The sequence below is a fragment of the Nuphar pumila genome, chromosome 3 (genome assembly GCF_984573655.1).
Source record: "Nuphar pumila chromosome 3, dmNupPumi1.hap1.1, whole genome shotgun sequence".
NCBI classification, from domain to species: Eukaryota; Viridiplantae; Streptophyta; class Magnoliopsida; order Nymphaeales; family Nymphaeaceae; genus Nuphar; species Nuphar pumila.
In genome coordinates, this window is record NC_143251.1 from 74,423,926 (window position 1) to 74,446,296 (window position 22,371).

Consider the following 22,371-nt stretch of genomic DNA (forward strand, 5'->3'; position numbering starts at 1 on the left):
AATCTTTCAGTGTGCTGCTTGAAAGTCCATGACTATGAGACAATATTTGTCCCCATAAAATCATTTGTTGACCTCCGAGCGTTTGAGCAACCTGCCAAATCAGAATAACAGTCTCAAGGAATTGGACCCGACTATTTTGATTTCATAACTAATTGTACCCTTTAAATAACGAAGAATACGCTTTACATGATTCCAATGTTCATCATGCATAAAATGGTAAGCTTTATTAACTGAAAAAGCCATATCAGGTCTCACAAGAGTGATATATTAGAGTGCTCGCACAACACAAGTGTGCTCCCACAACACTCCTATAAAAAGTAGCATCATCAAATGAAGATCCACTTTGTTTGGACAAAACTACATTGGGTGAGATGGGAGTCACCGTGAGCATTTGAGTCTTAACCAAAAGATCATGAATATACTGTCTTACAATATGCTAATCAATGGCTACCTAAGGGAGTCCAACGATCAACAATTTAGTGACACAAATAAGGTATTGGTAAAAGTAATAAGGGGGCAGGGTCTTTCACAATTTTTGCCACCAATTATAACAGGTAATAATAGTCCAAGTATTCACACCGGGAAGGTAACTGCCCAAGCAATTTTCGTCATACAGTACAATCTTTACAGCATCTCTCTTTCTGTTGCCAGCACCATTGACCTATAACAGACCTTAAGAAAGAAAAAAAACATATCAGAAACTTGCTTAATGTCATCGTCAAGTGAGGTTAGATAAGAATGTTTAGCGGTTCAGTATAATAGTTAAAAATACCTGCCTAGAGTGCCATCTCTGCCTGTAAAGCAGCGAGTTCCTCATCTTCAGATGTTTTCTGAGGTGTAGGTCGCACTGGTTTGCCAGCAGGAACATATTGTACTGGGACAGCAGGGGCAGTGGTTGCTGGCTGAAGCAGCTGTTCCTCCAACTCTGCTCCCTCCAGCTCCTCGAGTTCGGCTTCCAACTCATCCTGCCATATCAAGGTATTAGCTATTCCATTCAAAAATAGGGAAATTGGGCATTAAAGTTACATTATAGTTGAGGACTTGCTTCATCAAAGTCCGCGGCTGGACCAATTGGAGAAGATAATGCTTCCTGGATCTGCTTCATGTTTTCAGTCTGTTCATTTATTTCATCCATGGTTTTATCAACATCATCGATGTTCCTAACAAAATATAACACATTTATGTTAGCACAACTCAACATCATCCAGCAAAATAGTCCAATAAGGAATGACATGCGTAATAAGTAGATTCCTTCTCAAAAACTATATAATATATACTGGAGCATGACACTACTTTGACAGAAAATATGGGCAATTCACTTGGGCCTCATTTGTTTCATTCCCAAAGGAAAGGCTTTACATGGGAATGGACACTCATTTTTAAAAAGTACTCCCATGAATGGATTTACATATAAAAAGTGGTAGCTGGTGGAAAAAACTGAGGCCTACTTGTGCCAGCATGGCACTTTCGCACCATGATGATTTGATGTTTGTTTCATTCATGGTGGGAAAGGATTACATCAGGGTTGCCAACTCAACATTTTACCATGTAAGTGGCAGGAAACAAACTGAGGCATCAAAGTGGAGGGATGCTCTATCCATGAAAACACAAGTAGTTGCCAATCTAAGTCACAGGGACTCGGCAAAGCAGGTGCCGCACCCGCGTCGACGCGGGTGCAGGTGCGGCACCTGGTGCAGTCAACACGACCCTGGGTGCAGTCAATGCACCCAGGGTTGTTTTCTTCCATTTTTTTAACGTAAAAAAAAAATGTTGCCCGATCAAAAGGAGCTACGAAAGAGGATTAGGGCAAAAATTTCTTGCCCTAATCCTCTCCTCTCCACTCCTCTCCTGCGCAGCTCCGCTCTCTCGCTCGCCTCCTCTCCTCCCGACGTCTCGCAGGGGAACCCGATGCCAACTCCTCCTCTCCCTCGTCGCTCTCTCTTGTTGGGTCGGCAGGGGAGGGGTCGAGCCCCCCTGCTCCCTCTCACTCTCTTGTTGGGTCGGCAGGGGAGGGGCCGATCCCCCCTCCCTGCTCCCTCTCGCTCTCTTGTTGGGTTGGCAGGGGAGGGGGCGAGCCCCCCCCCCCCCCCTCTCGCTCTCTTGTTGGGTCGGCAGGGGAGGGGTCGAGCCCCTCCCTGTTTTCGGGAGGGGAGGGGCCAAGCCCCCCTCCCTGCTCCCTCTGATTTCAGGGGAGGGGCCGAACCCCTCCCTGTTTTCGGCAGGGGAGGCCGAGCCCCCCACCCTGCTCCCTCTGATTTCAGGGGAGGGGCCAAGCAATTGTTAAAACCTCAAAATTATATATATATATATATATATATATATATATATAATTTTTTACATTTTTGCCCTACTGCACCCCCGCACCCGCACCCATGTGACATAGTTGCCAATGGTTCTGTTGAAACCCACCAGTATTGGCAGTCCACAAACCAAACTCAATATCTAGATAAGCAGAAAAAAAATGATATAGTAACGCTCAGTTAACTGATTTTCCATGATATAGAGACTTACGTTTCTTTTTGCATAGCTTTCATTGCTGCCGCTCCTGACCTCAATGCATCAACAGTTTCGGTAGTAGCTTTTGCACCTTCTAGCATGATCATCTACGTAAACCAAAATAATAACAAAAAAAATATGGTACTTAAGGAATTCTTAGTCCCTGTGGATGATTATAAGATTCAGTAATTCCTCCATAACAAAAAAAAAGCGCCATAAAAATTAATACCTGATCATGAATTCGTAGCTGGAAATTTCCAAGTGTCTCAATCTGTGCTTCATACATCCTCTTCCTCTTCAAACATTGTATGGCAGCTGTATATCAAAGTACCAGAAATTATACCATCTCAGAAACATTCAACCAACTACATCTTATCCTAGCCTATGTTTCACAATCAATATATGAAATAATTGACATGAAGTGTGGCATAAAAAATTGAAATAATTTGTTAGTAGTAATGTACATCTCATTTCAAGATAACAAGAGCTTTGCCTCATACTGTCCTAATCTAGGGATAATAAATATAGTTTCCCATTTTCTTAAAACCTGCCAAGGTTGTCCAAATATATTTGTGAGAACAATACAACAAACAACAACAACAACTACGCCTTCATCCCAAAACAATTGGGGTCGGCGATATGAACCAAAAAAGAAAATCATTTTGGGTCTTCCACATGAATCCTTCTCCTCCAATCATTTCTATCCAATGCCATGTCCTCGGTGAGGTTCAAAGCATTCATATCCTTTCCTATCACCTCCATCCATGTCTTCCTAGGCCTACCCCGACCTCTTTTAACTAATATATTTTCCCATTTCTCCATCCTTCTAACTGGAGCATCATTAGGCCTTCGCCGAATATGTCCAAACCACCGTAAACGATTCTCTCTCATCTTATTTTCAATGGGTGCAATGCCTATCTTCTTACGTATCTCCTCGTTCCGAATCTTATCTTTTATTGTATTCCCACACATCCATCTCAGCATACGCATCTCAGCATACACTCATATTTGTGAGAACAATACAAAAAAAAAACTAGAAATCACAAGTCTTTTGGCAGACAAATTTTCTAAAATGAATTTGTGAAAGCTAGAGTAATGCTAATTCGTCAAACAAGAATGTTCAAGATATGGAAAGCACCAATGGAAGAAAAAGAATAGCATGGTCTCTACAAGGTATTTTAGAGAAGGGTGATCTGCACAGATAAACCAATAGAACCAATGAAAACTCACGTACGACTACATGGATGAATACATGTAAAACATTAGAAAAGTAATATTGAAGAGAGTAGTAAGATTCATGCAACGTTTTCACTGCCATCATGTAATTACCATTGCAGTTCATGAAATGCATGCCCTCTTAGGGACAGGCTGAGCCATAAAAAGGTAACCCATGTAAAATGAATTAGGTCATCTACATGTAAGCATCCAGAGGTTGCTTGAATTCGCATTCCGCAATAACAAAACAAAAAAAAATCAACATCACAGTTATTTGGTAACTCAAGAATAAGGTACAAAAACAAGGAAGTTTACCTTTTCAGGCTGGGAAATGTAAAACATTGAAACCAAAGAGACAATGAGAAAAAGACGAAAAGTTGATTCTTTAACAAAGGTTATCAACTTATCATGAAAAAGACAACGCTGAAATGTTCTAATAATGGAGTTTGTTTAACAATCACATGGCCCAACTAAGTGATAAGAGTTTTCTATTATATTAAACCAATTAAACACATGGGACTAATTACATGGGCAAGCTGAAGCAACAAAAGTCATATGCATAATTTCATCATTAAAACCTACGAGAATGAATCAACACATAATGACAATCCAACCAATGGATATGTAACATGAATGAAAAGAAAAGACAGCTTTACAAGCATATTTTCATTTTTCTCTCTTGAAAAATATAAGATAGCATCAGTGATTTTGCCAAATCACCTTTTTATTTCCTCTTTATATTTATTGTATTTGTTGTACAATGGACATGTACGATCTAATGTCAACAAGACAGCATAATGTGATCTACAAAATCTAGCATTTGCTAATGAGGAAAAAGATGCAATGTTAGCACAGACACATGCCATCATTCAAGCATATATATATATATATATATATATATATATATATATATATATATACATATATATATATATATATAATGTCCTGAAGTTGACAGAATTATATTTAAACATATAAGTTCAATGTGAACAATCATATCGAAAAAATGGACCTCATCTGATGGAAAATCAACAAGGTGTGTCCTTATATGATGATAAAGTGATCATTATTCCTTGCAATCCAAGAGAAAATGGTACTAGTATCGAACCAACTCCCCATGATGAGTGCTTCCAATTTCTTCCTTAAGGATAAAAGTTTACACATACCCCGTTTGTTCTTTGCTCTAGTAAATTCCTTCGCTCGTTCAACCTCTACAGCAGCTTTCTTTTGAAGTACTTTCTCTTTTTTCTCCAGCATGTCAAGAGTCTGCGTAATCCACAAAATAAGTCAATTTATAGACTATAAAAAATAAATAAAGTTCCACATTCTGACAGATCAAACTCTCCCTCGTAATAGGGTATGACCCAAAGCCAATAAAAAATCTAGCAAACAAAAATCCATTTTATTTCATATATTTTAGGGTAATTTCTGTAATGAAGTGGATTGAATCCGATACACATGCAAGAACACACTTTCAATCAAGTAAAAATACTTGATTGAATCACGAAACCACCCACACAAGGTTCTACAAACTTGTTATTGCATAGAAGCACTCAAGAATGAGTTAGGAATACAAGGCCACAAGAGGCCAATTTATAATACAATGGAGCCAATGGGGTGCAGCGCAATATGGCTGTTGGGGCTGCTGCACTCAAGAGTCATAAAATAGCTGTTGGGGCAGCTCCAACAGCTATATGGAGCTGTCCCATCATAAATATAGTTGTTGGGGGCAGCTCCAACAGCTATATGGAGTTGTCCCATCAAATCTGAAAAAGACAAAAAGGTAAAAAAAAGAAAAAGACAAAAATAAATACATGAAATAAAATGCAGAAATGTCAGCCCCTAATGGGCTGACACCTATTATAGAGAAAAGACCAAAATACCCCTAATGGCTATTTCAGTTAACAATAAACACATATATATACACGTATATGTATATCTTAACACCCCCCCCCCCTCAAACTCATGGTGCAACAACCGAGAGTTTGCCAAGTAAGAAGTGAAATTTGGGTGAAGGCAGTGCTTTGGTGAAGAAGTCTGCGAGTTGATACTCTGATGGAACATAAGCTATGTCACATGGGTGCGGGTGCGGGGATTCAGCACTTCTAAAAAACCCGGGTGCGGGGGTGCGGCAAGGGCAAAAATGTAAATATATATATATATATATATATATATATATATATATATATATATATAAAGGGGGTCGGGGGTTCCCTTTCTGCTGTCAGCAGCTGACAGACAACTGCTGTCTGTGAGCAGAATTTTTTTTTTAAAAAAAATCGCAGCCCTGACAGACAGCTGCTGTCAGCAGAATTTTTAAAAAAAAAAATCGTAGCCCATTTCAGCCCTGACAGAGTCTGTCAGCAGCTGACAGACAGCTGCTGTCAGCAGAATTTTTTTTTAAAAAAAAATCGCAGCCCATGGACCTAAATGATCCTGAGTGCGGTCAACGCACCCAGGATCGGGTTGACCGCACCCGCGTCGAGTCGCGTCGACGCGGGTGCGGCACCCTGCTAGCCGAATCCCTGTGACATAGAACATAAGGCAGTGTAATATTCTTCCGCAGAAATTCTTCCTGAACATAGTGGCAATCCATTTCAATGTGTTTTGTCCTCTCATGAAACGTATGATTGCTCGCGATATATACAACACTCTTGTTGTCACAGCATAATCTAGAAGGTTCTGTAGTGTGAATTCCCAAATCCTCTAGTAGTTGTCGCAACCATACTAACTCAGACGTAGTCGTTGCCATGGCGCGATACTTAGCTTCAGTTGCTCAGCTTCAGTTGAGGAGAGAGACACCTTCTGTTGCTTCTTGTATCGTCAGGAGATTAGGAGTCACCTACAAAAACACACAAACCAGTAGTTGAGCGCCTATCATTCACATCCCCTCCCCAGTCAGAATCTAAGTATGCAATGACTTCTAATGAGGAAGAAGATGATAAAAACAATCCATGACTTATAGAATTCTTAATATATCTAATAATTCTCATTACAACACTCATATGTACTGTAGTGGAAGCATGCTGAAATTAACTGGCAGAGTGAATAACATGAGAGATATCAGGACGAGTAATAGAAAGGTTGGACAAAGCTCCAATCATTTGTCTGTATGGAGTTGGATCTTGCAGAGGTTCTCCATCATCCTTCTTCATTTTTGCATTTATGACCTCTGGAGAGTCAACCCGTTTTTCATATGAGAGTCTTGATCTCTCTATGATCTCTGCGGCATACTTAGTCTGTGACAAAAAATAACCACGAGGTGAGTAAGCTACTTCAATTCCAAGGAAATACCGTAAAAAGCCAAGATTTGTCATATCAAAGTTGTCTTTAAGCACATCTTTGATATAGTTAACTCTCTGCTTATTACCTCCTGTGATTATCATATCATCTACGTAAAGCAATAGTATAACCATCCCTGCATTGGAAGACTTAACAAACAATGCAGTGTCAGTAAAACAAGATTTAAAATGCAGTTGAGTCATCAGATTACTAAATCTATCATACCAAGCTTTGGGAGTTTGTTTTAACCCATACAAGGCTTTTCGTAGACGAAGAGTTTTCCCATGTGCTAAATTCAAACCTGGTAGAGGATCCATGTAGGCCTCCTCATCCAGATTACCATTTTAAAAAGCATTTTTCACATCCATTTGAAAAATTGGTCATTTTTGGATTGATGCTATAGAGATGAGAGTTCTGACAGTCGTCATTCGAGCAATTGAGACAAAGGTCTCATCATAGTCAATTTCATATTCTTGACTATATCCCTTAGCTACTAGTCTAACTTTATATCTTTCCAATGTCTCATCTCATTTGGTTTTAATTTTGTAAACCCATCTACATCCTATAGTTTTCCTTTCTTTAGGTAATGTTTGAATTTTCCCAAGTTTTTGCCTTTTCTAGTGCTTCTAATTCATCGTTCATGGCTTTAATCCATTCTTGATGATTTTTAGCTTCATAGTAGGATGATGGTTCAAAATATGAGTGTATGGCCATTAAGCATGCTCGCTATCTTGGTTCAAAGGAATCATAGGATACAAATCTAATAGGGGCTTTTAAAATTATTACCGATTTTCTAATACTAGCAGAATCAATATCTTGATTTTAAGAATATCTTTCTAAAGCACATGGTGGGTGCCCTTTAGTCCGCCTAGTATATGTTTGTATGTTACTATGGGATGGGTCGATATTGTTAAGATTGTTATCTATATTTTCACTTGCATCATGAGAGTTAGAGTCTTCATGTTCACTTTCATGCTCATTATGAAGATTTTCATACCCTTCATGTTCATTGATGAGATAAAAAAAAATGAATAATAAGAGTTTTTTGGGGTTTTTTCCTTGCTAAAACCATCTTCATTTTCAAGAAATGTAACATTTCGTGAAACATATAATTTGTCCCTTTCCCTGTCATAACATCTATATCCCTTTTGATTTTCGGCATAGCCCAAAAAAACACAAGGGATTGCTTTTGGGAAAAGTTTGTCGTTCTTATGGGTAAGAACAAAACACTTACATCCAAAGACTCAATCTTTTATAATCGGGGGGGGGGGGGGGATTTTAAGCAATTTTTCAATAGGAGATATATTTTCAATAGCTTTTGAGGGCATTCTATTTATCAAATAGACTTCCGTAAGAGCAGCTTCGGCCCAAAACATTTTTGGAACATTTTTTGATACAAGAAGTGTTCTAGTGGTCTCAACAATATGTCTATGCTTTCTTTCAGCTAGTCCATTTTGTTGAAGAGTGTAAGGGCAAGATTTTTTAGGAATGATGTCATTTGAATCAAGAAAATTTTTAAATTCTTTTGATACAAATTCTCCCTAGAATCGAATCTAAAAATTTGAATATTGGTTTTGAATTGAGTCTTTACGTAATAGAAAAATCTTTTAAAACAATCAAGTACTTCTGACTTTTGCTTAAGAAAAAAGATCCAAGAATGTCTACTATAATCATCTACAAATATAACATAGTAAGATACCCCGCCTTTACATATAACTGGAGTCAGTCCCTATACATCCGAATGTACTAACTCAAATGGATTTTTGGATATAAATTATCTTTGCCCAAAGGGCAAAGCTTTCATTTTGCCAAGAATGCAATCTTCACAAACCAAATTCTTTTCTTTATAATAAGAAATGGAAACAAGTGTAATTTGGTCACACTAGGATGTCCTAGTTTTTTGTGCCAATTTTCTATATCTTTCTTTTCCACAAAATTACAAAAAGATTGTTTTGATAACTCAAGATTGTCCATTACATAGAGATCTCCTCTTTTATGGCCTTGCCCAATCAGTTTCCCAAACTGGAAATCCAGTATTAAACAATCATTAGAAGAAAATAAAACTTTACAACCATGATCCGTAATTTGTGAAACCGATAAAAGTTTCAAATTTTATTTTGGCACAACCCTAATATTTGGTACGTGAAAGTTTGGTTGTTTTTTAAGATTCCAAGACTTTTGATTTTTTAGGATGTTCCATCGGCGGTTGAAACATAAGAATCATTTGAGTTATAATGACATTCGGATAATATTGACTCATTTGGAGTCAAATGAAAAGAGGCACCGAAGTCCAAGATCCAAGAAATCTTACCAGGGTCACCACTTGTGAATACGGCTGCCCCCGAAAAGGAAGAAGCTTGAGTTTTGAACATTGGTTGTAGCGCCTCCATTAATTGAGCTAAAGATAGGGAGTCAATGCATTTGGAGTTGTCAACATCATTCCTTTCCACCGAAGCAACTCTCTTATCATCTCAATGATCTTCTTTCTTTCTTTTTGGACAAAACGGTGTGATGTGTCCCGGTTCATAACAATGATAGCATATGATTTTGTCACCTTTTTTGTCATTCCTCTCATAGTTGTTAAGATTTCTCTCATTCTCATTTTTCACAAAGTGAGGAGGTTTATAACTCCTAGTATGATTACCGGGCTTTGACATAGCAAGCACGGTTTCTCCATCCTTTGAAGTGGATGGCTTCTTCAATCCATTTTCTTCCATAGTCAATTCTTCAAGAGTTTCGACTATGGATGACACACCTCCTCTATGAAAGAGAGTCGATTTAGTTTCCTCAACTTCGGGCCTAAGCCCATTCACAAATTGGTAGAAATGCTCCGTTTTAATTTGATTTTCACGGAGTTCTACATCTTGAGGACAATGTCATTTTGGCTCAAGAAGAGTCAATTCATCCCAAAGGAGAGAAAGTGCATTGTAATATTCTCTAATACTCATTTTTCCTTGGGACATGGTTCTCACCTTGTTTTGGACATTGCATATGTGTGCAATATCTTTAAGACTATATATGTCTTTAAGATATTTTCATGCATCACTAGCGAAATCAAATTTCGCTAAGCTAGAACATTTGTGGATGTCCACACTATTGATGAGTCATCCAATTATTTTGGAGTGGCCCATCCTCCACTCTTTCCATTTTTTCTCATAATCGGAAACAGCTTTACCCATTTCCTCTCCTTGAAGAGCAATCTCTTTCCCATTCTCATTTTTCGTAAGAATGAGCTCGGGTTCTCTTTCGGTACCGTCCACCAAACCCTATAATCCCTTTTCCCATATTTTGTATTTAACTATGGATGCCCACATCACATAGTTTGAATCGTTTAGGCGTACGGGAATGGAGACCATTACCTCTCTTTCATTCTCTATTTCCTTATAAGGCTAAGAGAAAGGGTAGAGAACGAAGAAGAAAGAAAAAAAGAGTGAAATACAAGCACTTATTTGAGAGATGGCACGCTTCCCGATGCAACGATCCTCAATTTGTTGTATCCCCTAAGCGTACGATTCTCTTGATATTGTCACGAACTTTCTTCAAAAAACTTGCCTTTGGACCACCAAAGCTCTGATACCATGTAATGAAGTGGATTGAATCTGATACAGATGCAAGAACACACTTTCAATCAAGTAAAAATACTTGATTGACTCACGAAACCACCCACACAAGGGTCTACAAACTTGTTATTGCATAGAAGCACTCAAGAATGAGTTAGGAATACAAGGCCACAAGAGGCCAATTTATAATACAATGGAGCCAATGAGGTGCAGCTCAATATGGTTGTTGGAGCTGCACTCAACAATCATAAATATAGTTGTTGGGGCAGCTCCAAAAGCTATATTGAGCTGTCCCATCATAAATATAGCTGTTGGGGCAGCTCCAACAGCTATATGGAGTTGTCCCATCAAATCTGAAAAAGACAAAAAGGTAAAAAAAAAGAAAAAGACAAAAATAAATACATGAAATAAAATGCAGAAATGCCAGCCCCTAAAGGGCTGACACCTATTACAGAGAAAAGACTGAAATACCCCTAATGGGTATTTCAGTTAACAATAAACACATATATATATATATATATACATGTATATATACATATATATATACACGTATATGTATATCTTAACAATTTCCAAATTGGTACCTAAGTTTTTGTTAAAATGTATTGTGTATATGCCATTTGTATTTTGTATATATATATAGTTCACTGTGTATGTAAACTGAAATACCCATCAAGGGTATTTCAGTCATTTCATGTTGTAATAGGTGTCAGTCCACTACGGACTGATGAGTTTCTCCATTTCAGTTTTTTTGTTTTTTTATTTTCTTTTTGTTTTTTATGTAACAGATGATTGGGATCTAGTCCAACTAGCTGTCGGACCAGCCCCAACGGCTAGAACTGGCCGAACAGCTAGTTGGGCCAGCCCCGAGAGTGCCTATATAAAGGCACTCCCTCTCTTGTATTAATCATACTTGTTGCCAGGCGTATTGAAATAAAGATTCTTATTATTTTTAAGTGTTAATTGCTCTTCTTTGAGAGATTGTGTGTTGGCTCTTAGTGACTCTTTGTATTTGGCCCATTAGAGGCTTTTGTACTTGTTAGTGTTGTATTTGTGCACTTCTTGCTTCATTACATGGTATTAGAGCCTTTGGTGCTCTTGGGCAAAAGCTTGAAGAGGAGATTCATGGGAGTAGTGGAGCATTGGTTTGTTAGTTCATTGCCTTGGGAAGCGTGAAATCAAACTTCTTCAACACTTTTTCTTTGCTTTCTTCAGCTCTTCTTTCTTCTCGTTTTTATCTCCATTCTTTCCTCCACTATGGCTGATAAAAAATTTGTAACGGTGGTTCCCATCAAATTTGATGAGAAAAACTACAACATATGGGCCACGGTGGTAAAAAAAATCCTCATGGGCAAAGACTTATGACATTTTGTTGATGAATCCACATTAGAACCACAATCAATTCTCACAAAATTGGTTATTGGAGCCGATGGTGGATCAAAGGAAGAAAACCTTAAGGAAATTGAAAAAAAGAGAGCCTATGATTGATTACAAAAATACCTATAAAGAGTGGGAAGTAGGTTATTCCAAGTTTTTTTCCCTCTTTACGAGTAGTATGCATGAGGAGCCTTGCTCCGATATTTTTGAATTTGAAAGAGCCGACGAAGCTTGGGAATATGTTAAACAAACATATACCAAAAAAGATGTGGCACACAAATGGGATCTCAAAGACAAGGTACATAATTGTAAACAAGGTAATAAGACCGTGAGGGAATACTATATTACCCTCAAGAGGCTTTGGGATCAATTAGATAAACTTGAGCCTACATGGGAGACTCCAAATGATGCTCAAAAATAAAAAAAATACAAGCATGAGGAACAACTGTTCCAATTTTTTAGAGGGCTTAGACCCGAATTTGAACAAGCTCGGGTCAAATATTCATAGAGAAAATGTTCTTCCCTTAGATGAAGTTTTGGCTCAAGTATGCATGGAGGAGACAAGACTTAATTCTATGTCTAAATCTAATGAGACAGGATAATGTGTTGGTCGTCTCAAGACCAGGGGACAATATGAATGTTTACAAACCACCTCATTCTTTAAAGCCTTACAATGGAAAGCCTAGATATGATGACAATAAAAAAAGAACTATGTTGACTTGTCATAATTGTTGAGAATCGACCCAGATTAGGCCATTTTGTCCCAAGTTCAAAGGAAGAGAAGAAAAAAAGTGTCATCTGTTGGAGTGTCTCACGAAGAAAGAAATGGAACCAATGAAGATTTTAAAGCTATTGGAACCATGTTCTCTCAAATCATGGATGTCCTTTATCCACTAATCAAGAACTCTTCTCTCACCAGTCTCACGGTCTCTACATCATCACCTCCTAGTAAGGTTTTATGGCTTTTGGATTTTGGAGCCGCATTTCATATGACTCCACATTCTTTACTTTCCAAATGTTGCATTAACTCAACACCAAATTTTTTTTTTTACCACCGACGGATCCTCTCTTATTAAAAGCATCGAAATTTTTTAAAACACTTCGAAATTCTTTATTCCAAAAGTTTGGCTTGTCCCAAAACTAAATTTAAACTTTTGTTTGTTTCACAAATCACCGACCATAGGTGTAGTGTCTCTTTCTCAACCAAAAAATGTTTTGTGCAGGATCTTCAGTCTGAGAAGTAGATTGGAGAAGGCTATAGAGAATGAGACCTCTACTACATGGATCGTCTTCTTCAAATGAGGTTTTTGAGAGCTTTAAAAATACTATAATTTTATCAAAAATCAATTTGAGACCAAAATTTCTATCTTTCGCTCCGACTTTGGGGGAGAATTTATGTCAAATGATTTCAAAACTTATTTTGAAAACAATAAAATTATTCATCAAAGATCATGTGCATATACTCCTCCACAAAACAGATTAGCTGAGAGAAAACATAGGCATATAATTGAAACTACTAGAACTATTTTAATTGAAAAAGATGTTCCAGAACGTTTTTTGGGTTGAAGCATGTTTGACAGTCGTATCCCTCATCAACTGACTCACGTCATCTAAGCTTCAAAACATCTCTCCTTATAATTTTTTTTTTAAAGTTTCTCTTGATTATCTAAGATTACGACCTTTTTGATGCAAGTGTTTTGTTCTCACTGAAAAAAATGATAAACTCTCTCTCAAAGTCATATTGTGTGCTTTCTTTGGATATGAAAAAACTCGATAAGGGTTTAGATGTTTTGATTTCAAAAATAACAAATTATATATATCCAAGAATGTTCGCTTTCTCAAACATGGTTTTTTTTCAAAATGTGCTTGAGAAAGACTGAGTATTCTTTTTCACTTGAATTATTGCCTCAATGCAAGGGTAATTTTTTATATGAGAATGATAGAAATGAAGAGCCTCAATCAAATTAGGATGGTGAAAACATTGAAACTGTAAGACCTAGTATAATTCAATATAGAGGATCTGACAATAATAATCAACCAAATGCCTTAGAAAGGTACTCTACGTTAGAAAATCAACAAATTGAAGTCGTCAGAAGATCATATAGGACTTTTAGACCCCCTGATAGATTTGTTTCATATGAATCCTTCTCACCTTAATATAGGGCTTGTCTAGCTAGGATTTTGGCTTCTTTTGAACCTACCACATATAAACAAGCAAAAGAATATCCCGAATGGGTAAAATCTATAAACAAAGAATTAGGAGCACTCAAAAAATCTATGACTTGGGAAGTCTCTGATTTGCCTAAAGGTAAGAAAACTAAAGGTTGTAGATGGTTGTATAAAGTTAAAACTAAGAGTGATGGGACCCTAAAAAGAAACAAGGTTAGGTTAGTTTCTAAAGGGTGTGCACAAGAATACAAAATAGACTATGATGAGATATTTGCACCAGTAGCTAGGATGACTTCAGCTAGGACCCTTATTATTGTTGTTGTTATTAAAGGTTGGCTTATATACCAAATAGATGTTAAAAATGTATTTTAAAAAAAAAAAATAAAAAAACAGGTTTATATGAGTTCACTTCCTGGATATGAAGTCCCTTATGGTAAGGTACTTTTATTGAAAAAGCTCGTTATGGTTTGAAACAAACACCTAAAGCCTGATATGATCGCTTTAGTTCTGTTGCGCTAAAGCTTGGTTTCAAGTCTTGTTATATTGATACTGCTATGTTTACTAAGAAATCTGATGTAGGAATTGTTATACTTCTCCTTTATGTTAATGATATGATCATTATGGGTGAAGACAAACAGGGAGTAAAGGATATTAAATGTATCCTCAAAAAATATTTTGAAATGATCGATTTTGGATTTCTTAAATTTTTCTTGGAATTGAGGTTGCTTACTCTCCTAGAAGATACTTGCCTTCTAAAACCAAGTTTGCTAATGATATTATTGATAGGTCAGGCAATATTGATGAAAAGAGGATGGACACACCTGAATTTATTAATGTCAAGATGAAGATTAATGATGGGACACCTCTGGATGATCCTATTCTATATCGCCAAATGATTGGAGCCTTGACTTATTTAACTATTATTAGGCCTAATATTGGGCATGCAGTTCATACTACTAGCCAATTCCAATATTCTCCCACCACAGTTCACATGAATGTTGTGATGAAAATTGTTAGATATTTACATACCTCTACCTCTAGAGGTCTTTTGTTAGCCCCCTCTTCCTCTCCTAAGTTGATTGCTTATTTTGACTCAGATTGAAGAGGAGATTTAAATTATTGATGTTCAACTGTTGGTTTTTGTGTTTTTATAGGTGATTATTTGGTGTCGTGAAAGTGCAAAAAAAACAAAATGTATCATTATCATCCATTGAGGGCGAGTATCGTGCAATGGCTACTACAACATCAAAGATTATTTGGTTGCGAAAATTATTGAAAGACATGAGCGTTCATCTTCAAACACCCTCCAAACTGTGTTGTGATAACAATAGTGCAATATACATAGTTGGCAACTGTGTTGTGATAAAATTTGTTGTGGCATGGGGATAGTGATGGTCTAAATAACAATGTAGGTTAAGAATAAATACAAAATAAAATCAAAATTTAAGGGAGAAACATGTGAAACCATAACCCACCTATTTGATGAGCCTTGCAAGCCAATGTTAGATAAGACCAAGAGTATATTCTAATTGTTGGTGGGCAAAATGGTAAACTCGTTATACCAACACAAAATAGGTTAATAGTAACTGCAGGTAATTCTAAAAAATTGTTTTAACCTACATAACAAAACTTTGGTGCCTTTTTGAAAATTTCCAAAATTTTAAGTGCATTTTATTTATGCCAAAAAGTTAGGCGATTTTTTTAAAATTTCCCCCGTATTTTATGAACCATACCAATTTGACCAGCTACCCACATATGTATTAAGGACATTTGCTTCAATTACAAGGAACTATCCATCACGGAATTAGATGACACTTCCTAATTTGTCAATTTTGTATGTCTACTATGTAACGAAATGGTGATATTCAAATATCACCACCAAACGAACACACGTGGACAATCAACAAAGGAAACTGTTGAGAGTAGGTGGTTTAAGTTTAAACCTTCTTAGTTTGGAGGTTATTTGAAATTTTTATTAAATAAGGGACTTAGATGTCATTTATTATTTTGGCCTCTCTCTATTTAACATAGAGAGAGCCCTAATGTTAATTAACGAGTTTGTCTTCATGTGCAGTCGTCTCTCTCTCTCTCTCTCTCTCTCTCTCTCTCTCTCTCTCTCTCTCTCTCTCTCTACCTAGGGTTCGCTGCATCCTTCTACATGGTATCAGAGCATCGATCGTGGGAGCTTAATCGATCGTGATCAAACCAAGGTTTTAAAACCCGTGACTCGGAACTCGACTCGTTCTTTATTGACTCGTGACTCGGCGGGTCAACTCGGTGACTCGGACCGGGTTTTGTTAACTTTTGATTTTAAAAGAAAAACAATATATAATTTGTCTAAAACCATGTTTTTGAGTAAACATAGTCTCCAAATGTTTGTAAGAATATAAAAACAACTGCAAAGAGCTATAGAGGTTTGCTTGAATAATTGAATTTGATATCTATACAAGCACTTTGACTAATTCATGACTTGAATTAGAGGATTTGGTCACCATGAGTTCAGTCTGCTACTAGCTAAGGTTCCTAAAATGGCCAATCATATATGCTAGCTTGTTTTAAAAGTTTTAATTCCCTCTCTAACAAATCCATAAATGTAAAACAGGGATATATGTGCATATTGAAAGTTTACAGAATGCCCAATATTAACATAAATAAGCAATTTTCTCATGTATAAAACTATGCAGGAAATATATTAATGGCACAACTATAAAAAGACTACTAATATTTGAATATGTACAATGCTTGTTCACATAACAAATGGATGATGAAACCTAAATGTGACTTCCCATAGGCACAGTTGACCCGCCATATATAGTGAGAATCATTTCTTTAAAATATTTTGCTAGAATAAGTTGATAACACAGGGTGAACAGTAGTTCGAACAACATGGTGATTTTATTCTATGGATTTAAATGCTTTTTTATCTTTAAATGAATTTTATTTTTTTTATACAAAATCTGGGGGTAACCCTTGTTAAAATATATGTACTTATATATTTCGAAACTGTAATTTGAAACTAAAAAAACAAATTTCAAACATCCCAAAACTCGCCTGAGTCAGGCCGAGTCAAGCCCGAGTTTCCCTTGCTGGGTTGACTCGCTGGAGGGGCGAGCCGAGCCGAGTCAGCCTAGTCAACGAGTTGACTCGGCGAGTTTTAAAACATTGGATCAAACTGTTGTCGAGTTTCTCTCTACACCAACGAAATTTTTTTCCCGGGTTAGCTGTTTATGTTTATGTATAAGATCTGATAACAGATATGGGATTTGACCAAGGTCATGGCCCAGATCTGTCATCATATCTAAGGGAACAGGATGTGTGCTCCTCGTTTCCTGTTTTTTGTTGTCGTGATTCCCTGTTGTCGTGATATCCCTGTCGTGATTCCTGTTGCCGTGATATCCCTGTCGTGATTCCCTGCTGTCGTGATATCCCTCGTTTTCTCTAGTGCCGAGTTTGTGGCTTTAATTCCCTATTGCCGAGTTTTATCTTTGTCGTGATTTCCTGGATTTCCTGTCGTAATGTTTTGATTGCCAAGTTTTTATTGCCGTAATACCTTGATGTTTGGGCACAACAACAATCTTCTTGTCGAGTTTTTTTTTTCCTGTCGTGACTTCCTGTTATTTGGGAGAAACAGCAATCGCACTTGTTGTGCTACGCTGGTGATTGAGATATGATTGTCGAGCTCTATATGTCTGGGAGCAGCCTCTGTTATGATTCAGTTTATGCATATGCAGAGTTATGTTGGTCGTGACTCTCTGTTGTGCTGAGAAAAAAAATTTGGAACAATTATGCTTGTTGTGGGTTGTTGTTTCTTACTGTCGTGGTTTTGTGTGTGTGAACAACTGCTGGTTGTCGTGTGAGTGTAACACACGCTATTCCCTGTGTTGATTGAAGTCTGTCCAGATTTTTATCTCTGCTGAAACAGAAGTACATCTTCAGTATGGTTGAAACTTCGAAATGTGATTCCAAATTGGAACATATTGGAGAGTATAAGGCATTTGCCAATCCCTTTTCGTACGAATCTTCTGTAAGGTTGAATGAAACTAACTATGCCAGGTGGTCCAGAACGTTCATGATGTCGGTATCTGGACATCGTAGGAAACATATCTTGTTGGAAGAAGAACCCATTGAAAAAGTGGGAAAATATGTTACCTGGGATGAAGATAATGACATAGTTATGTCATGGATCATGAATAGTGTCGAAACCCATATTGCAGATGGTTTAATTTATTATAATACAGCCAAACAGATGTGGGACAATCTTAGAGATACATATTCAAAAGAGACTAATGTGAGTCGTATCCTGCAAGTCGAACAGGAGATATATAATTTACAGCAGGGAGATCAGACCTTGGCCCAGTATTATGCATCAGTAAAAGTTGCGTTTGAAAGACTCAATGCTCATAGGCCTCTTTGTTGTTCGATGCAGAAGGATCATCAAGAACAGACTATGGTTGCTCGGTTTCTTACAGGCTTATCTTCAGAATTCTCTGTTGCAAAAGTCCAAATGTTGACTGAATCAGATGTACCTACTCTTGCTGATGCATACAATCGCCTGAGTAGACTTGCGATATCTCTTCCACAATCACAGCCTGTGACCCAGTCATCTGCTCTAGTTGTCTCCTCTGGTTATGGGCGTGGAAATATTCAGAATATCAGAAGACGAGGTCGTGGACGAGGTATGGGAGGCAGAGGAAAGCTTCAATGTACATTCTGTGGAAAATCTGGACATTTAGAAGATCGGTGTTGGGATAAACATGGTCGGCCAACCTCTTCTTCATCAAATTCATATGCTCCTAAAGCAAATGTTACTACTCTTGAGGCAACAAAGGTACAGGAAAATATCTCTGCAAGTGACAGTAGTATCACTCTCAGTCGTGTTGAATATGATGAGTTGATAGCTCTTCGTCCTGTGAGTTCCACCCCTCCTGTAGCTGGTGTCACCTATTCAACAGGAAATCATCTACAGCCAACTGACAGTAAGTGGATTATTGACTCTGGTGCATCCAGACATTTATGTGGAAATTCTCTTGTTTTTTCAGATCTAAAGGATATTAATGCTCATCGAGGAGTCTCATTAGCCGATGGGAGTTCCTCCCCGGTTGTTGGTCAGTGAAATATTTCTATATCCTCCTCGTTACAGTTGCAAAATGTTCTTCATGCTCCAAACTTTCCTCAAAGTTTACTCTCTGTTAGTTGCCTTATAAAAGAACAAAATTGTAGAGTAATATTTCATCCGATGGGTTGTCATTTTCAGTATTTGCTGACGGGGAAGAAGATTGGTGGAAGCTATGAATCAAATGGAGTTTACTACCTACATCATCCAATGGGTAATGTGAAAAAGTGTATTCTGGATAGTAACCTGGATCCATTGTATGTACCGGATCCATTGTATGTACAGGACCTGAGTCTGTATGTTTTATTCATTTTGGATCTTTCGGGTCTGGACATTACACCAGACCCAGACCCATACTGATTTACACTTATTAATAGAATGTTTAGGTCACGATTTCATTCGATTGAAATCGTGACAGCCGCATCCTTTGTTCTCCTTTCTTTCCTCTTTCACAGGTGCCTCTCGAACTTTCATGGTATCAGAGCCGAGATCCAGGATCGAAGGTCGAAGGGGCTTCAAATAAGGGTTCAACCAGAACTAGAGGTTTGAGGTTTTATCTCTCTCGTGTTCTTCATTTCTCGTATTTTTCTCCTCTCTATGGATTCACACTTCACGTGAAATCCCTAATCTCATAACGGTAACGCGAACCGTGTCTCCCTCCTCTATCTCCTCTTTGTGGATTCACGTTTCACGTGCAATCCCTAATTCCATCACGGTAACCTGAAATTTTGATTTTTCTCCCTCATCCCTCGTTTCTCTCCCAGATTTTCTGGTGGACTCACGTTTCACGTGAGTCCCTAAAGTCGATCTGTTTTGGTCTGATCGTTTGTACTTGGAAATATCTCAAATATTCAGTTCTCCTCCTTTTTCGTCTGATATATCCAGATCTGATCTCACCTTTACAGCAGATCTGAGGCTTTTTTCATTCCTAACCAGCGTCTTTATCCTTTCTATTCACGCTGTCTCATTTAGTATTCAGAAAACAGTCGGCTATTTGTTCATTTTTTTTATTACTTCAAACATAAGCCTTAAAAAAAAAAGGAAGAAAAGTTTTTTTTGGATCTGACAGACTCAGATCATCAATCTCTTGAAAAGTGACAGCCGAGAGAAAAAAAAAGGAAGAGGGTGACCAGTACACGTCTCGGCAACAAATTGAGCATTTCACTTCGTGATTATTATTGCTAATTTTCTCCTCCCTCCTTTCTCTTCATGGATTCTCATTCCTCTCAATCGAGCATCTCTTCGAGTTTTCTAAATCAGCTTGTCTCCGAAAAGCTAAACACCTCAAACTTCTTGATCTGGAAGAGACAAATCATCCCTTTTATAAGGAGCCAAGGACTCTTAGGCCACCTAGATGGAACCACTCCAGTACCACTAAAGTTTGTTACGAGAGAAGAGAAAGATGACAAAGGGGTAAGTTCAATTGTGTATGTTAAAAATGTGGAGTATCTCAACTGGGAAAAGAAAGATCAGTCAGTAGTTGCATATATCACTTCTACCCTGTCCCAAGAGGTTCTTGTTGCCATTCCCGACAATTGTACAACCCTGCAACTCTGGGAAAGATTGGTTCAAACGTATTCGCAGGTTTCACAGGCGAGAATAGTTTTTCTCAAGAGAGAATTTCAGTTGCTAAAAAAGGATTCCATGACCATCATGGAATATCTGAACAAGATGAAGACTATCACAGACCAACTTGTAGTTATAGGATGTGCCGTAAGTGACAGTGATATGGTGCAACAAACTCTTAGTGGATTGGGATCTGACTACCACATGATTGTTACTTCACTATTGTGTCTACCTGCCCTTCCTACCTTTGATGAGTTACGAGCTAAATTAATTCAGTATGAAATGACTCTGAAAGGTTTTTCTGAAGAAACTCATGTTCATACAAATTCCCAAGAAATTCTTGCCACAAGGGTGACTTACGGTCGAGGAAAAGGACGAGGGGGGCAAGGGCGAAGTGGACACGGAGGACGTGGTTTGCTCCCCACTCCGAACATGATGACACATGCACAGGGACAAAGATCCATCCCCACTTGCTTCCTTTGTAACAAAAGACGGCATATCAAGGCGAATTATTGGCACAATCCAGAAAATAAAGGAAAGGCTTCACAGACAGAACACAAAAGAAATTTCACCAATATCAGAGACAATGGAGAGATTAAAGATCTGTTGATATCCGCCTTGTCAGAATTGAAATTGAAGCAGAATGATCAAGGTGCTTGGTTTGTTGACTCAGGGGCAGCAACTCACGTGACTGGTGATGCAGGTAAACTCTCCAACCCTATTCCTTATTTTGGCAAAAGTAAAATTGTCACTGGCGATGGATCCCACCATCCTGTTTCTCATGTTGGAAAAATTGTCATTCCCATGTCACATTCCACCCTTGAACTTTCTGATGTTCTTCATGCTCCCAACATCAAGAAAAATATTGTCTTTGTTTCCAAACTTATTGATGATAATCATGCTTAAGTTGAATTCACTCCCTTCTCTGTGCAGGTCAAGGACCTTCGCACGAGGGAAACATTAGCTGAAGGAAAGAGACGAGGCAATATGTATGTCTTTGAAGAAGCTCCATGTCATTCCGTCTCCCCTGCTCATCTGGATTCGAAGTCTTCATTAGAGTCGTGTTCTTCCTCTTCTGCAAATGTTTTTAGTATTTCTGAATGTAATAAGCCTTTCTTATGGCATAGTCGATTAGGACATTGTGGGAATCATTTTATTGAGAAACTTGTCTCGAATAATCTCATCCCAAAAGAAAGTCTCAATGGGGATGAGAACAGTCAGAAGTGTTTCAGTTGTCTTTTATGCAAAAGTCATGTATTACCTTTTCGTTCCATTAATAAGAGAGCTTCAAAACCTTTTGAGATAATTTGTTCTGATGTATGGGGACCCGCCCCAGTTGCCTCTGGATCTGGAAGCAGATACTACCTAATCTTTGTTGACAGTTATTCTCGATACACCTAGATATATTTCATAAAAAATAAGTCGGAAGTTTTCTCTTTGTTTCGAAATTTTCTTTCCTTAGTAAAAATTCAATTCTCTGAGTCTATCCAATTTTTCCAATGTGATGGAGGTGGGGAGTTCAGCTCTAGTGACTTTATTTCCTTTCTTCAAAATAATGGGATAGGAAGAAGGGTGTCCTGTCCACACACCCCT

At 37.8% G+C, this 22,371-nt stretch overlaps 1 protein-coding gene across 4 annotated transcripts in view; it reads right to left on the reverse strand.

Annotated features, from left to right (window-relative positions):
• Nucleotides 1-205: 205 nt before the first annotated feature.
• Nucleotides 206-22,371, reverse strand: part of LOC149843027 (vacuolar protein sorting-associated protein 32 homolog 2-like) — a 63,794-nt gene continuing 41,628 nt past the window's right edge. For 3 of the 4 annotated variants that reach the window (XM_089999546.1, XM_089999545.1, XM_089999547.1), the window contains exons 3-8: nucleotides 4,878-4,977; nucleotides 2,726-2,811; nucleotides 2,512-2,603; nucleotides 1,046-1,160; nucleotides 773-965; nucleotides 206-672 (exon numbers count right to left, since the gene is read on the reverse strand). In XM_089999546.1, coding sequence (XP_089855672.1) covers nucleotides 777-965; nucleotides 1,046-1,160; nucleotides 2,512-2,603; nucleotides 2,726-2,811; nucleotides 4,878-4,977 — 582 coding nt within the window. In that variant the 3' untranslated portion in view covers nucleotides 206-672; nucleotides 773-776. The remainder of the gene's footprint in view (nucleotides 673-772; nucleotides 966-1,045; nucleotides 1,161-2,511; nucleotides 2,604-2,725; nucleotides 2,812-4,877; nucleotides 4,978-22,371) is intronic. The other variant, XM_089999548.1, reaches the window with a different exon arrangement.